The sequence below is a fragment of the Natrix helvetica genome, assembly GCF_964273705.1.
Source record: "Natrix helvetica genome assembly, chromosome: 4".
Lineage (NCBI taxonomy): Eukaryota > Metazoa > Chordata > Lepidosauria > Squamata > Natricidae > Natrix > Natrix helvetica.
In genome coordinates, this window is record NC_138550.1 from 133,722,846 (window position 1) to 133,739,770 (window position 16,925).

The window sequence follows — 16,925 nt, forward strand, 5'->3', positions numbered from 1 at the left end:
AGATAGTAAAATAGATGATAACCCTCCATAGTCTTAGATGGTCCTAGGTGGGCATAGGCTCAGGAACAGAGATTCAGGGTCCTTGGTGGGTGGGTGGGGCAGTCTTGGCCCAGGTATCCAGATAACCATAATCCCAGGCAGCCTTCCAGCCTCTCCATGGTCATAGGCCCAGTCCATGGCCCTAGGCCAGATCTTCCAGAGGCCTCAGATGATCCAGGCCCCCCCAACCACCATAGCCACCATCCTATCCCACTCTGTCCTGGCGCCCACCTGAAGGGTCCAATAAACCAGGCTATCACCCAGCACTCACCCAGGCGTTGTTCCAGGCGTTGGTCTTCCGGCGTCTTCCAACAGCGCCGGCCTCTAGGAGTCACCGGGAGCCACCAGAGGATGACGAGAAGCCTCAGCGAGAAAGGCCCTTAGCAGAGGCATCTTTGCAAGCAGCCGCTGCTATCTCCATTCCGCCTGGCCTCAGGTCTTCTTTCGGCCTTTCCTAGTCGGCTGCCTCGCCTCTTTGCCGGCCGCTCTGTCCCTCCACTTGTCTCCTCTGCCGGCGCGCACGCCAAAATGCCGAACGCTGTTGCGCCACCATTCCACACCTGCTCGCACCCCCCAGCCTCTTCCTGCCTTTCGGCGATCTTCTATGGCCTCCCCTCGATCACCACGACCACCCTGACGGACCGAAATAGGTCCAAAACCAGCCCGGGTGGTTCATCAATCCGACTCTCGGCCCTCCGATGGAACGAGGGCCGGAAACAGCACCCATTGCCCCGTTGGAGCTCTGTAGAGTCTCCCGGAGCTCAAGAGGCGACCGCCATTGCCGGAAGCTCCTCCTCCTTCTTTCATTCAAGAGATGCTCATCTATAATGAGCAGGGGTTACCAAAGTCTTCAGCTTATCCAGCTCTTCATGAAATTTCAGATGGTCCATTCACCTCCAAACACTTATATCCGGGATGTCAAAATGATGGTCCTTGGGCTGGATGTGTCGCATGCCCATCCCGGCTCCACAAAGGCAAAAAATGTCACAATACGTCATGTGACGCAATTGAGTTTGAAACCCATACCTTATATGAAAATAATTTAATATATGCTACTTTCGTTATGTTACACATAATAATAGTAACAATAATGGATAATCTCACCAAACCTTGGAAGTTGATACTGAATCTTTGGAGACCCTACTGAAAATGAATTCTGTATGCTAAGGCTAAGGAAATCAAGGAATGAGTGGTGGAAAGCCTGATATTGAGTTCAGACATTGGTTTAAGTTATAATACTATATGGTTTCCTTGACTAATATCTAGCGTAATGAATAAACAATGTGACTCATTTACCAATTCAAAATTAAATCATTCCATGACCTGGAATTAATGTGAACCTATAGATATATCTCCAAATGCTTATTTCCCTCTTGTAAATATGGTGAAGTTTGTGTTCTAGTCTTCATCTTTTCCAAGTCTTTTAACCATTGATAACATGCCTCCTTATTTGTATTTTTATTAATGCCAATAGAAAATTCCTTGTATAGGATTCAGTTTGCATGGCATTTGGATACTTTCACACAGCTATTTGTTCTGCAATAGCCACCCTGTCCTAAATACAGAAAATGATTCATCCTCTAATTTTCATAGCTTTTAACCTAAATTCGAGATGAGGAACCAACCCAGAAGGTCAGATAGGGAACAAGAGGGAGAAAAAGAAAAGGGAACAATAGAAGAGATGGACAGAAGCCCAGAGCATCCAATTGTCAACAACATTCTCCATTCCTCTGAGTTATATTATAATATGGGTGACTACATAAATCTTTTTAAATAAATAATATTCTATCCTATGATAAAGTAACAAGTTCTGACAGACTTTGAAGTAATATCATGGGAGAAGACAAATATTACTAGGCACTAATGAAGTTGTCAGCCTCTAAACAGTACTTTTATTTGCAACAAAACTACATACAGAGAAAGGAAGAATTATTTACAATTTAGATGCTGGAAAATGATGGTTCTTCCTGGAAAAGGGATGCTAACACGCAAATGGTCATCTGTTTATTTATAACTACTATAATAGTACTCAGTATACTCAAGTGCAAGAAGTCCTTTCATTTGAAATGCTCGGAATTGAAAAAAATTTCTTTGCTGGCTGGCATCAGTGCTACAGCTGAGCAAAGCTAATACCTGGGCCTCATTTAATTTCCCCACCCTCCCAATATAAGCCTTCAGTCTTATATTGAGTGACTCAGCCTGACATATTTTAGATCTCCCAGAATGCCCTAAAATAAAGTAACTTGGGGACATTGTAGGAAATTAAATCAGAAACTTAGATTTAGCTGTTGGAAATATTGCAGCAGATAAGCCAAATGAGGTACATTGATGCAAGAGAACCTCACCATATTACTTAGAAACCCCAGGATAAAACTGAAGCCTTAGGATTTTTCCCAGTATTTTCTTACGATAATCTTCCTCTGATTTTGGCTGTAAATTCTGGAAGATGCTGTCCCAGCACATCTGGAAAGGACGGAGCTGGGAAAATCTGGCTTACTGTATTCAGGAAAATATACTGTATTTTCTGGGACAACATGATCTGAAACTTTTCTAAGCTAAATAATCGATCCAGGAAATGTTAAACATTTGCTTCTTTTACTCTTACATGTTCTTCCTTTTGGCAAGAGTTGTCTAAGATTTATTGTCTAGTGATGCTATTGTGAGCCTTAAAGTAGACATCATCATCAAGGTTGTTTAAAGAACAACCTAGGGAGAAATGTCTGTTTAGGATTTTTCCTCCTGTAAGTTCAGGTAGTCTTAGTGTAATATTAGATAATAAAATACTTATTGGGTCTATCTTATTTCTCCTGAACTCAAAATGTTCTTAAGAAAGAGGAGAAACAATCCAGAACTCCCTAAACTAATTACCAGTTTCCAATCTGCTTATCTAAACTTCACTGGTCGGAGCAGTGGCATTTAACTCAGAATGTTGAATTCTCCAGCATCCTGCTTACAAGTTTCTGTGTTGTCAATCATAGATTGGAATGTTTGTTCAGACAATGGAGCCAAAATTTGTCTGCTTAGAGATTGAAGTTTTGTTTTGAAATGTTCAGTCTCCTGAGGCAATTATCTGCTGAAGAGTAAGATACATGACACCATTTATAGGCTATGTTATGAAGCTTCAAGTTGGAATAAAGAAAAGTAAGAGGGGGACAAAGAAAACTCACCACACATTATCATCCATCCATCCATCCATCTCTTTTTTGTATTTTGCAATGAGCAATGGGGCAATTTTCCTCTCATCCAGCCCCTCCCCTTCTCTGCTCTGCTATGCTTCCATTTAATTAGTTCTGCTGATTTATCTCCTGCTGGTTAATGTTGCATGTCTAAATATGAAGTCTCAGGTGTGGGAGTACCAATGGCCTAATGAGTTGCATCTCATTCTCATTAAATCTAGTGTTGCATCCTTTTCAAGAAAACTTTCTCATGGGACCAGACTTTGCTAACTGTTGACCAACGAGTCTTCAGTTGTTTTATAAATACAGACAATTAAACTGGGAATTAAGTTAGCCCCATTGCAAGTTTAGTTCTTCCGGTGATGTGTCTGTCAACAGGTCAGAGAATGCTAGTAACTAACCTTTTTAGTTAGAAAGGCCAATCAATCATTTTCTGTTGTGGGTTTAGGTTTGCTGCAGCACAGAGACTCCTGGGAGTACGTTAGGGCTCACAATAGCAATGCTATTTGATTGACATTTCCTGAGAAATGATTCTGATAGGCTCAGTGAGCCGAATCTGGAAATGGAGAGTTGGGGATAAGGGTTTTCTCAGAGGTTCTATGCATAATAGAGGATGCACTAAATCCCATTGCTGACCAAAGAAGGATAGTAATACAGGCTTTCATAGCAGTAAGTAGGATCATCTAAACAAACTGTTTGCATTGAAAAACATCAATGTTCTCCTGCATACCAAGTCCAGCAGCCAAGTCATCTCTTCAAACTGGGAATGCAGGTTTTTGATTTGATTTTTGATTTTATTAAATTTATAAACTGCTCCCTCTCCCCGAAGGGACTCGGGGCGGTGTACAATCAAAAATTAAAAGTTAAAACACCATATACATATACAAATACATATACATAGAGGAGGCATCAAAACCCATGAAAACGAATTACATAAAATCTGTACAATAATGATGAAATTAAAACAGCATTAAAATCTACCCCAGAAATTTAAAATAACTGCCAGGAGGATTAAAGAATAAAACTATAATTGGGCCAGGCCGGCTAATTGGAACAGGTGGGTCTTGAGTTTCTTGCGGAAGGAGCGGAGATCAGTGGTGGTTCTAATATCAGCGGGGAGGTCATTCCAGAGGGTTGGGCCCATCACAGAGAAGGCCCTACTCCTGGGCGCCGCCCGCTGGCATTGCTTAGTGGACGGCACCCGGAGGAGTCCCACTCTGTTAGAGCGAATTGGTCGCAGGGATGTATGAGGAAGGATGCGATCCCGCAGGTAACTAGGTCCTGTGCCATGGAGCGCTTTGAAGATGGTAATCAACACCAGGTGAGTTTTCTTAAAACACGATGGATGCTGTATGGGCAGCCTGGGACTCAAAGGAGCACATGTCCTTTTGGAAGGTTTAACAAATGTAAAAAAACTCAGGATAGTTATTTAAACTCTTATTTTGTTCATTTTTCCTCCTTTAAGAAACTCTGAATCTTTCCAATGAGGGCGTGTGCTTATTGTACAATATAGAAATCCATTATTCTAAATGAGAAATTTATTTATTTTTAACAAAAAACTGAGAGTTTAGCTCTTATCTTTATAGGCATTTTGAAGAATACTTAGACTGCTCTCAAGTAGTTAATACTTCGGGAAAATACAATGGGTTTTTTTTAAAAATAATAATAATAATGTTATTAAATATATTAGGGAATTAGCTTTATTTTTTTAAAAAAAATCTTTCTCCCAAAAACAAAATGCAGATACATGAAATTCAGATCAGTTAAAGTATGGACATTTGGCAAAAGGACAACGTATTGCTGTTGAAGAATATTAGCCTCAGTTAATATTAGCCTCAGTTCTGAACACCAATTTGAAGTTTTCAAGAGCAGCTTTTGATGCTATCACTCTCTCCATTCATCTTTTTATTTAATCAATCATAAGTCTCACTGCATGGGGTTTTCTCCCCAACAAATTATCCTAGGCTTGGAAGTTTTAACGACATAACATTTTGACTAGCTGGTACTTTTTTTTCATGTGTATCTTGCAGGTTTCTGGCTGCATTGCCTAAAAGTTATGTTTTCAATTGAATTGATTTCTCCGTTTCCCCTTTTTATTGTACAGAACCTGACAACAAAAGAAAATCAACATTTGCACAAGGATTTAACAGTGGCCTTGGACAGATAACAATGAACCATTATTACATTGCTTTTATCTGCACTGTGCTTGGCACTGAATTACTAAGGAGCTTGGGTACCCCTGTCAAATCCCCACGGTTCAGAGGTCGGGTGCAGCATGAACGAAAAAATATTAGGCCAAATATTATACTTGTGCTTACAGATGACCAGGATGTAGAGCTTGGTAAGTCTGTTTTGAATTTCAGCTTCTTTTTACCACCATCACAATTTCATTTGGCTTTGTTTTGTTCTTTTGAAAAATCACTTTCTGCTCTGTAAATAATCCTTCTATATAGTGGCCTTTCCTGTCCATTATTATAACTACTTGACAGATTTGGACAACCCATTCCCAGAAAACAAAACAATCTGTGGTTTTGTTTTGTTTTTGCTTCAACATGATATATCTTATTCTCATTTAACTGCAGAATCGAGATTATGTTCAGCTACCTCTGATTACCTGAAGCATTTTATAAGACTGGGTGGCAAAGGAAAAGAGGAAGTTTCCTGTCAACAGCAGTTAATTTTCTAATAATGGCCATTCATGAATGTGTGTAAAACATTTTTAAAGATCTGGAACACTGAAAACATAATCTCTTGGATGCAGTTACACTTCTATTTTATCTATGTATACAATTACAAGCTAATTGTTTTTATACATTAATTAATATTTACAAGGCACTTTTTATGTCTGGCCCAATTTCACTCTAGCTATGTAAGTATCTCAGTAAGAAATCTCAAAATCCAATCCATCAATTGATATCAAGCAATCAAAAGGCCAGTGAGGCCCACAAGAGCACCCAAAATCAGTTTGAAATAGAAGGTTTTAAGGATCTTAAGAATGACTGCCAGTTGCCTGCAATTTGGCAGTTCAAATCTCACCAGGCTCAAGGTTGATTCAGCCTTCCATCCTTCTGAGGTGGGTAAAATGAGGACCCAGATTGTTGGTGGCAATATGCTGACTCTGTAAACCACTTAGAGAGGAAGCACTATGAAGCGGTATATAAGTCTAAGTGCTGTTACTATTGCTATCTTCCTAAAAGTCTGGAACAGTGTTTCTCAAACTTGGCGACTTTAAGTCCTGTGGACTTCAACTCCCAGAATCCCCCAGCCAGCATAGCTGGCTGGGGAATTCTGGGAGTTGAAGTCCACAGGACTTAAAGTCGCCAAGTTTGAGAAACACTGGTCTGGAATGAAAGGGCCAAGCATATCTTCAAGGTCAGTGTATTCCATGGAATGGAGTCACAACTGGGACAGATTTTGCAGAATGACTCATAGAGCAGAATCTGACTCAGTTATCTAAGAGTAGAGACAGACTCACTTTGGACAATATAGATCCCAAGGTAACATCCCAAGGTGGCATTGATAAAGTATTCCACCTGTGAGTCAACATTTTCTGGAAAGTAAGCAAATTGTGAATAAGTAAGTTACACTCAGTGATGTCATGGGGTTCTTCCATGAAATTTATTGGCAATAATAGAGAACTGATTTTGTTTTCAATTTTCCAATCTGGCCTGCAGCTCAACCAAATGTCAAACATGTCAAAACCTTGCTTATATTTTTGAGATCAGCCAAAGTCAATCAGATGTTGCCATTACTTCATGTCCTGCCCTCTCAAACAATGGGACAGGGATATGTCTTGATCTTTTTGTATGGCACTTTGTCAGGTACTTGGAAAGTATCATCCTTCCTTAGTCTTCTTCTGTCAAAGTTACATTTTCCCATTTTTTGCACTCTTTTTTAATGTCTCTGAATATGCATTTTGCTCATCGCTGAATGTATAGCATTTGTCTGAATCATTTTTAACTGTTTATTCTTCACTACATCTACAAGGAACTGAGCTTTTTTCTTTTCATCCTTTTTGCCAGTTCATGATCACGGTCCTCAAGAGTTGAACCAAAGTATTTTGGTTCACAAGAACCACAAGGGCTGGCATAAATGGATATAATGGGCAGCTAATTTCTCCCAACCCAAACAATCTCATAGTGGTTGGTTGGATGGATGGATGATAGATGATAGATAGATAGATAGATAGATAGATAGATAGATAGATAGATAGATAGATAGATAGATAGACAGACAGACAGACAGACAGACAGACAGACAGACAGACAGACAAGTAGTACTTGGAAATCGTTGATTACAGATTACTACTACTAATTTGTGTCTCTTGAACTGAGATCAAGAATAAAATACTATTTTATTTTAGGAAGTGGATTACATTTACTTAGAAATAGTGCAACTGGGACTTCTATGCATTTGTGTACATCATACCCAAAAGGTTGAAATTCTGAACACAGAATTTAAATGAAATAAATTCCTTTGAACAGTGTTGATATGTAAAGTATGGCCCTGAGGGATTGCCATTCTGTTGTGCATTTGTTTAAAAATTAAGTGCATGTTTTTAATAGCCCTTGGTTTATATGTAAATAGTGACTAATTACAAGGCTCCTGGGCTTAAACCTAATACTTTGCTGTTACCCTGAAGCTATAAAATGTGACAATATAGCTACTATAGTATGGAATATAGTTTTCCCTGTGAAATTAAATGTTAAGAAGGGAAGTTTGTAGTGCTCGAAGACATTTTTTAAAAGCTTAAATTGTTCGTTGCATTCTTAGTTAAAAGCTAATAGCACATTTATCATTACTGAACTTTAAAAAAGAATGTAGTGTTTATTGAAAGGAAAACACTTGAGTTGAACATTCCTATAGCAAATAAGTGAAAAAAGATTATGAAACAGACAAATATTATATGTAATACCTGTATTGTCAACCTAAAGTTTCCAACTCCAGTTGAAACCAATCCAGGATATTTATCTTCAACGCAAGGTATATTTGTGTGTGAGAGATAGAGATTAATATGTGACTATATTAGACAAATATCTGGACAAACACTTAGAGGGTAGCCAAGTAACTCAACTCCTGTTGAGTTAGTCATTGGGATGAAAGGGGGAAAAAAGAGGAACACTTCTTAGGTGTTATAAAAGGATTAAACTCACCAGGCCAAAAAAACTTGAGCAACAGCTGTCTCCCACTCCTATTCCTACAGCCACATCTATATTCATTTATGCCCATTGCTCATTCCATTTTTTCCCCAACAGATTCTTCTTTTCTTCTCAATGAATCTCAGGTAATTATTTGAGCAAATAAACTGTTTCAGTTTAATCCCAGACAGAAATAGCTTTTCAAATTTCTTGACCTTTCTGGAATCTAAAAATGCTTTGCTTTATGAGATTTATTATACTGTGAGGAAAAAAAACTTAAGAAATATACAATTGAGTAATTAAATCATACTCACTGTAAACAATAGTGTATACACAAGAGACACTTCAATAAATGGAAATTTCTTGGGATAAATTAAAATGTAACACTGAAAATTGTATTTAGGAATATCAGGGATCAAGATCATAGTTTTTATAAAATTTGAATGTGTGCCGTATGTGAGTTAATTATGTGTTTGCTTTTGATGTTTAGGGTCCTTGCAAGTGATGAATAAAACCAGGAAGATAATGGAGAATGGAGGTGCCAGTTTTGTTAATGCATTTGTAACCACTCCGATGTGCTGTCCATCTCGGTCCTCGATGTTGACAGGAAAATATGTTCACAATCACAATGTTTATACTAACAATGAGAACTGCTCTTCTCCGTCCTGGCAAGCAACACATGAGCCACGCACCTTTGCTGTGTACCTCAACAATACTGGATATAGAACTGGTAAGGGATTACTTTTCACACTCCTTTTTCAATTGATTTTTTAAAGTTGCTTGCTTTCAATCTGTTAATGCTGTTAATAACAGAATTATTTTTGGAACTTTGATGCAGAAATTTTGCAAAGCTTAATGGTACTGAGATTGTTAATTTGTGGGTTAGAAATCAGCAGAAAGTTGTATAAAAAAGCAGATACTAAACTTATTAAAGTGTAGTAGCTCTGGTAGATAGAGGGAAGTTGTGGCAGCACGGTTTAGAGTAGGGGTGTCAAACTGGCAGCTCATGGGCCTGATGCGTCACGCGCAGGTCACACCCACTCCAGCTCTGTGAATGGGAAAAACATCGCAAAACATCACGTGACGGCAACATGACATGGTGAGTTTGACACCTGTGGTTTAGAGAGTCAACATGGACCCATATTAATTTGAAGACCTTCAAATAAAAATACCAGGAATTTTTTCTCAAAAAGGAGCCTGTCTTTTAATCCTTGTATTCCAGATCATGGAACCAATTATCTGTCCTTTGCATGTCCTAAAATTGAAATGGAAACAAATAGAATATTTTTTTAAAATGCAAACTGCAGATAGATATCAGTCCCTAATCTTGTTATGAAGGAAGCGGAGAAGTGAATCTAATGGACTGCCAGCATTTATCTGAAGTTGTCAGCCAAATGAGGCTGTTCCTGGCACATGTAGGGTGCTGACTCTGGTATTAAAAAGAGTTGGATCTTGATTTTGGTTGAATATTAAGCCCTAAAACAAGATGGCAGTTAAAAATAGCTGAGCAGTAGAGATCTGTGTCACCCTGAAAGAGGAAAAGATGTCAACTTAATTTAGGTTGCTGACTCTTCCTATAGAAAACATTCTCCAAGGTTTCCTCCTTTGTTGGAAGCAACTCCTGCTTTCCTAATCTGAATCTCTTTGGCTTCAAGTTCCTAGTTCCTCCTAGTTTTTTGCCCCCTGGATATCCAGTTTTCAGTTGTGAAGGAATGTGCTTCTACAGAAAAGATACCCGAGTCTTGGGAGAATAGAAAGTGTAGAAATAAATTCAAAACAACCGTGCCTTGACTGTATGAGATACAAGCTGAAGTAAAAGGGGGCTTTGGCAGCCTTTCAAGATCTGTTCCAATACCTTAACTGCATTAAAGTACATTTATTGTGACTTTCATTTCCTGACCTCGATGGGCTGATATCAGCTCTTGGACTCCGGTCTGAACTTCTGTCTAAATAATTCAGGTTTTATCTCGCCTAGTTACTTCCACGGAGTGACATATGCTTTGCTCTAGTCCATAGGCAAGGTTCCTCCAATGAGCATCCCATTGTGTGTATGGCTCAGGTTGATTTACAACCATCAGCTTGTGTGTTATCTGTTTATGCATTGAACTGATTTATGGCTTAAGTAATTGAAGTACTTAAAACCTACATGCTAATTTACTCCCACCTGCTCTCAGCTCTACCTTGAACAGGAGAGTTTGTTGTCAGTCCTTAAAGGCCCCCTTTCTTTCGGCTTTCTCTGCTGAAATAGAGTATGTTCAGTTGAGAGCCCAGCTGTTCCAGCTAACTGCTCCGATTGATGCTTTGCCATGGGAGCTGAACCCGTTGACGGCTTCAATCCCTCCATGATACAAATGTTCAGTAGCCATACTTGAAAAGCTTGAGGGTTCTCACAACTAGTTTCCAACATTTGCAACACCCTGAAGATTATGTAACAAAATAGACAGAAAGTAATAGGAACAGTGGCCAAATATGCAATTCTATTGCTTTATACTTGAACACCCCATTAAATCTGCCAATCACCAGATCAGAAAGCTGCAACAAGGGTGCCACCCAGTGGCAGCATCTTTAAATAACTTCCTGCTTTTGACAAGACTTGGAGCAGAATGAATGGATCCATTCCATAAAGATCTGAAGACCAAATTCTTGATTATTAGACCTGTATTAAGCAGCCATCCATAGTGTAGTACCTATCAATATTTATTTATTTAGCATCTTTATAAGGTGGTCAGACTTCAGATGACTCTATATGGTGCACAAGAATAAAAACAGGAAAGAAAACAAGGAAATCTGTAAAAGACAATGATTAAATGAGAAGGAGAACCACATACTCTTCTATCCCGGAGGTCTAAAACCTGAAGTCCACGGGCCATGTTCAGCCCTTAGTGGTTACCACTCAGGAGTTGCTGTCTTAGCTTCCGTCCTGTACATGTTTGGCCATGTCAAGCAGCAACTTCTCAGTAGGGTGACTGTACATTTCTAATTTACAATTTGCCCTATATTTTCAAGTCTTAGGCAACATGTACCCCACTGTCTTCTTCCTTGCAGAATAAGCTTCTCTCCCATAGTGCCAGCTTGTGCAGTGCTAAGTGCATTTAGTGCACTAAGTGGCTTCCATGGCACTGTAGGGGAAAAGCCAATTCTGCAGAAACTGGTGCTACCAGGGCAGAAGGAAAAAAAGAGAGGAGAAAGTAGTGCTTTGGGGAGAAAGCGGGAGCTCTCCAGGAGCCTCACAAGGGAAATAATAGCAGGGAAAAGTGCCAGTTTATGTGCCTCTGCTTCATCTGAGCCAGTTCTTCATCTGTGCCTAGCTCTGAGTTTCATGGGAAATTCAGAGCTAGACACAATGGCAAAGAAGGTCCACTCTATGAGTCCATCAAATGATATTGTTTTATAAAAAGGACCTGGAGCTTATCAGCTCTGTCTGACCACACAGGAGAAACCATGGGGAATAGAGAGACCCTCAAATACAGTACTTGGCCTTATGCCATGTAGGGATTTAGAGGTGATAATCAGCACTTTGAACTAGAAGAAAACTGGTAACCAGTGCACCTCGCAAAGCATACTGAGGCGGGGCCATCATTGCTCTACTGCAACATTCTGGATCAGCTGAAAGTTCTAAACAGTCTGCAAGGCAATCTTATTTATAGCCCATTTCTGCAAAAATCTGCACGTCAAGTGACCAAGACCTGAATGACCATAAGGAGGGTCTCCTGGTTCAGGAAAAAGTGCAACTGTCAGACTAGATCAGTGCAGAGACTGTCCTAAACCATAGCTTCCACCTGTCCTTTGAGTAACAACTAGGGCTGCAGAAGAACCCAAATTGCATGCTTAGATCGAAATGAAAAATGCAACCTCATTCAGAACTAAAGGGAAAATTTCTCTAGACCCAGATGACTCCAACATCCATCAGTAGGATTCCATGCAGGATCCCAACAGCTTTTAGGCCACTGGAATAAGGCCTTGTCAGAACAAGGCCTTGCTTAGCCAGTGGTGAGCTCAATCAGACTCCAAAGAGAAGGAGGCAGTAGTGGACAATACCAGGGATATTCCTTGTGCTTCCTTCAGGGAGTGTGAAATTGCCAGAACCATTTTATACCATACAAATACTTCCCCCATAGTCATAAAATGCATGGCAGACCACTCTCCCTTTGGCAGAAGGATACCATGCTATGCAGAAGTATCTAGAATAGCCTTTGATGGAAAACATCCTTTTGTACTGTGTATAACTATTTTGAAAATACATATTCACTGTCAGGTTCTGCATTATACTTTCTGTCTTTAATCATCTAAGGCATGATGTTTTGCGGGATTTCATGGAACAATTTGATACTATTTATTTGGATGACATTCTAATTTATTTTCTGTCCCTTGAGATATACGCATGCCATGTTGAGGCAGTTTACAGTAGGTTCAGGAGCATTATCTATAGATCAAATTTAAAAACTTAAATTCAAATCGCCACTATTGACTTTCTATGCCATCACATTTCACTAAAAAGACTTCAGATGGATCTAATAAAGATCGAAAACTTTCTGGTTTGGCAACTCCTCAGGGATTAAAATTGTTCAAAGGCATTCTCTTACAAACACCATAAATTTTGAGACTTTGCGTCAATTACCTCTACTCAGTCCTGGAGAATAGTATTACATTATTTGGGATGGAGAGTTTTTGCACATTAAGATGGCCTTTGGAACTTGTTTGGAAGGGCTCAACATTCTGTGGAGGTAAGGAAAAGCCACTATGGCTTGGAATGCCTCAATACAGCTTGTAGGCTAAACCAAAGGCAGTACTGGGGATTACTGTTCTTTTTTCTCATCCAACTTCAAAGTAACCTCCATCTCAACAAAAGGATGGATGTCTTGCTTCAGAAGTCCAAATATTTGTTCATTGATTTAGGCCCACCATAGTCAAGAAATTCTCAGCAGGTTACAATTATTACAATAAAGTATCCACATACAGTTCCAGTTATATAGCAATAAGCAGTTACCCAGTTTAAACTGCAGATAAAATTGTAAAGCAACCAACTAAAAAGCAGTTAAAATACATAGCACATGTATAAATCAAAGGTTCTCTTGAACAGTTCTGAATTTTCTGAATCCTAGGAAGGCAGAGATGAATGTTGTTTGGGGGGGGGCTGATGTTCAATAATGTTGGCACTGCCGTGGGCAATGTTGAAGACTACCATCTTCTAAACATATTTGTCACCATCTTTGTCTATGATCCCACTTAAGAAATTTGCAGCTATGAAACACCTCTTGCTTTTGGATGAAGCAAATCAAAGCTGCAGAGCAATCCTTATACTTAAAAATGGCACCAGCAGATTTAGAATGCACCTAGTGCCCATCCTATGTGGTCAGTAGGATCAAAGAATCCTGTTTTACAAATACCGCTGTAATCAGAGGAAGGCTTACCACACACACACACACACACACACACACACACTCACACACACACACACCCTTCAATACATTTCAGGTTCTTCAGAACCTTCAATCTTATGAATTTTTGGTGGCCATGCATTGGTCTAAGATTCATACTACCATTCCACCAATCAATTTGCAGAGAAGTCTGCAAATCTATTGTTAACTTGATGCATTTTTTTCTATCAGCATTATCAGGTTTGTGACTACAACTCCTATTAGTCATCTCCATCAATTATAGGCATATTCTTACCTATCCTTGATTGTTTACCATGTTAATTTCAATACTGGAGACTTTTACTTTCACACCTGCATGTCTTTTGCTGTTCGGATTTTCAGATATTCATAAGGCACTTCACTGGACAAGGCAGATCCATAAACACATTTTTCTTAGTTAATTCACCGATGTCTGAATTTTAGCAAACCTTGGTTTAAAGATATTGTATTACACTTTTAAGAGAGACTTAAAAATATTTGTAGTTTTGTCATTAAAATGGTGTTAGTCAATAGGGTGCCTTCTAGCATCTGCCAGATCAGCATAATCTTTCACCAGGGTAATACACACTGAAGTCTCAGGTATCAGGTGAAGACAAGGTTGAGGACAGATGAATAGAATTTAAAGGAAAATTGGTCACATCCTCAGATTCAGAGGATATGTCTACAAAAAACTGGAATGATTGTGGGAGATTATTGACTGCTTGAATCATAGCATGAAAACAACTGTGACATGTTAGCATCCTAAGGGAGAAAGAGGATGAAAATGATGAAAGTTTAAAATCAGTTGCAATTAAGAGACTAATGTGTGTGTGTGTGTGGGGGGTTTGCTCACCATTTCCTTTGTGTACTGACTGTTTTTCTATCTTATTAGAATTTACAAATTAAAATTCTTCCTGTGGGCACCATTAGTTACAGTAATGAAAAGATGGGCAGTGATATTGCTTTTTAATGAGACTTTTTATTAATTCAGCGGTATTTGTATGCTTATTAATTATACATAAATAAATAAATTCCTAATTTTCTTTGCCTCTGTTCTTAAATATATTCATTGACCGGGGGCATTTTAAATAGTGCGAAGATGTAAGCAGCCAGCTGGAGAGCTTTTCTTGGTTTTGCATGGGGATTATGAGGATTAAAAGTCAACACATCTGTAGAGCATTTAACTGAGGAAAAGCTGGTTTATATTATAAATCACAGATTAATTGGTATTACATTTTTAATTGCAACTATTGCTGTTATACACAGTGACTAAGATAGTTTCAAATCTATTTTAATTATTTAGCTTCTAATGTTTTTTTTTTCAAAACATCTAATTCTTATTTTGACAATACAATATAGTACTGTCCTGAAATTTATTAGTTTTGTTTTATTTCTGTATCAGCCTATCTCAACAAATGAGTCTGGATGGCATACGTTATGAAACATAAAAAGAGTTAAAACAATACAAAAGAAATATATACGGGCCCAAATAAAACTGTTTCTATGGACATTAATACAGACAGAAAATGGGTCCCTTAGCACCCATCCAAGTCTTCACAGCCTTGTCAAAGGCCAACCCAGCCCAGGTCATTCTGATGTCTGAAGAGGACAGAGTTGACCACACTTTCTTTAAGAGCTGGCAGAATCATCTCCTCTCTCAAGCATGCATTCACTACTCCCACTCGTCGTTGCACTGAATCAGTGGTGGGATTCAAATTTTTTTACTACCGGTTTTGTGGACGTGACTTTGTGGGTCTGATGTCGCTTTGTGGGTGTGGCTTTGTGGATGTGGCAAGGGAAAGGTACTGCAAAATCCCCATTCCCTCCCAACCCACACACCTGCTTCTCCTGTTCAGGGCAACAAAAGAAGATCGGCTATGAGGCAGTGGGGGTGGGGCCAGCCTATATGCCGGTTCTCCAAACTACTCAAAATTTCCTCTACCAGTTCTCCAGAACTTGTCAGAACTGGCTGAGTACCATCTCTGCACTGAATATGTAGCAAGAATTATCTTCAGTGTAAGATTAGGCTCCCCCCCCCAAGAACAAAGGATTGGGGTGGGCTCATTGTGGGGAAAGGGTTGAAGAACACACCTTTGCAGTTTTTTGCATTTATCCATATTTGTGTATCATCTGCTTCAAACTGATGAAGAATGTGCCATCAATTATTGTTCTTTGTAGATAGAAAACACCCCAATTTCCAAAAGATTGAGGGTTGCATACAGAACTGGGTCCTTTTGTTACCAATCTTTGCTGTAACCAACTTTTTTACTTCATTGAACAGCCCTGTTCATCCAATGCCATTGAGTGTGGCTTCTTTTTCTTTCACAGCTTTTTTTGGAAAATACCTCAATGAATACAATGGCAGCTATATCCCCCCTGGCTGGCGAGAGTGGGTTGGATTAATAAAAAATTCTCGTTTCTATAATTACACCGTTTGTCGCAATGGTCTTAAAGAGAAGCATGGATTTGAATATGCAAAGGTAAGGAAAGATCACATTAATCTTATTATGCACATAGGTAAAATCTATTCTCGATAGAAGAAATGATATTTTAAAATCACTTCATTGAAATAAAACTCTTAATTTTTTTGTTACTGTATGGTCAGCATTTTTTTCACATAATGTTCATAGAAGGTCAGTTACACTATGGATTTCTGGTTATGAAGAAAAAATAATGAAAGGTACTGAATCGTGGAAACTTGACTGTGGCAACAAACAAACATGCAGACACACACAAATTACACAGCACATTTGTTTCCCATAAAAAGCAATTATCTTTTATCTTTTGGGAGATAGATAATTTGCAAAAGATTCTGGTTTCCAGTACTATCTATGACTCTGTGTTATGTACAATATTTTGGCATTTGAAGTCTGGAGAAAACTTCCTCCTTCAGAAAATACATTTTTCCCAGTAAGTCTTTCACTCTTGAGAGAGAAGAGCTAGTGTGACTGGCTTAATGGAAAAACATATTTGAAAATCAGTGAAATTTATCTTTCAAACTGATTTTTATAACTTTATTAAATTGTTAAACAAGTAGGATAAAAACTAACTGAAACTAATAAGTCAGGTGAGAATTTTTTTGAAAAAAATAAAGAACAAAGCCAAAAGCTTAAAAAAAAGAAATTTAAAGAAATAAATTCTGGTTTTCTTTTACAACAGTTATACATTTAAGCTGA

General features: G+C 38.7%; 1 protein-coding gene across 2 annotated transcripts in view; it reads left to right on the forward strand.

Annotated features, from left to right (window-relative positions):
* Nucleotides 1-16,925, forward strand: part of SULF1 (sulfatase 1) — a 93,671-nt gene that overhangs the window by 39,299 nt on the left and 37,447 nt on the right. For both annotated transcript variants that reach the window (XM_081950822.1, XM_081950821.1), the window contains exons 4-6: nucleotides 5,320-5,556; nucleotides 8,844-9,083; nucleotides 16,078-16,229. In XM_081950822.1, the coding sequence (XP_081806948.1) occupies nucleotides 5,385-5,556; nucleotides 8,844-9,083; nucleotides 16,078-16,229 (564 nt within the window). In that variant the 5' untranslated portion in view covers nucleotides 5,320-5,384. The remainder of the gene's footprint in view (nucleotides 1-5,319; nucleotides 5,557-8,843; nucleotides 9,084-16,077; nucleotides 16,230-16,925) is intronic.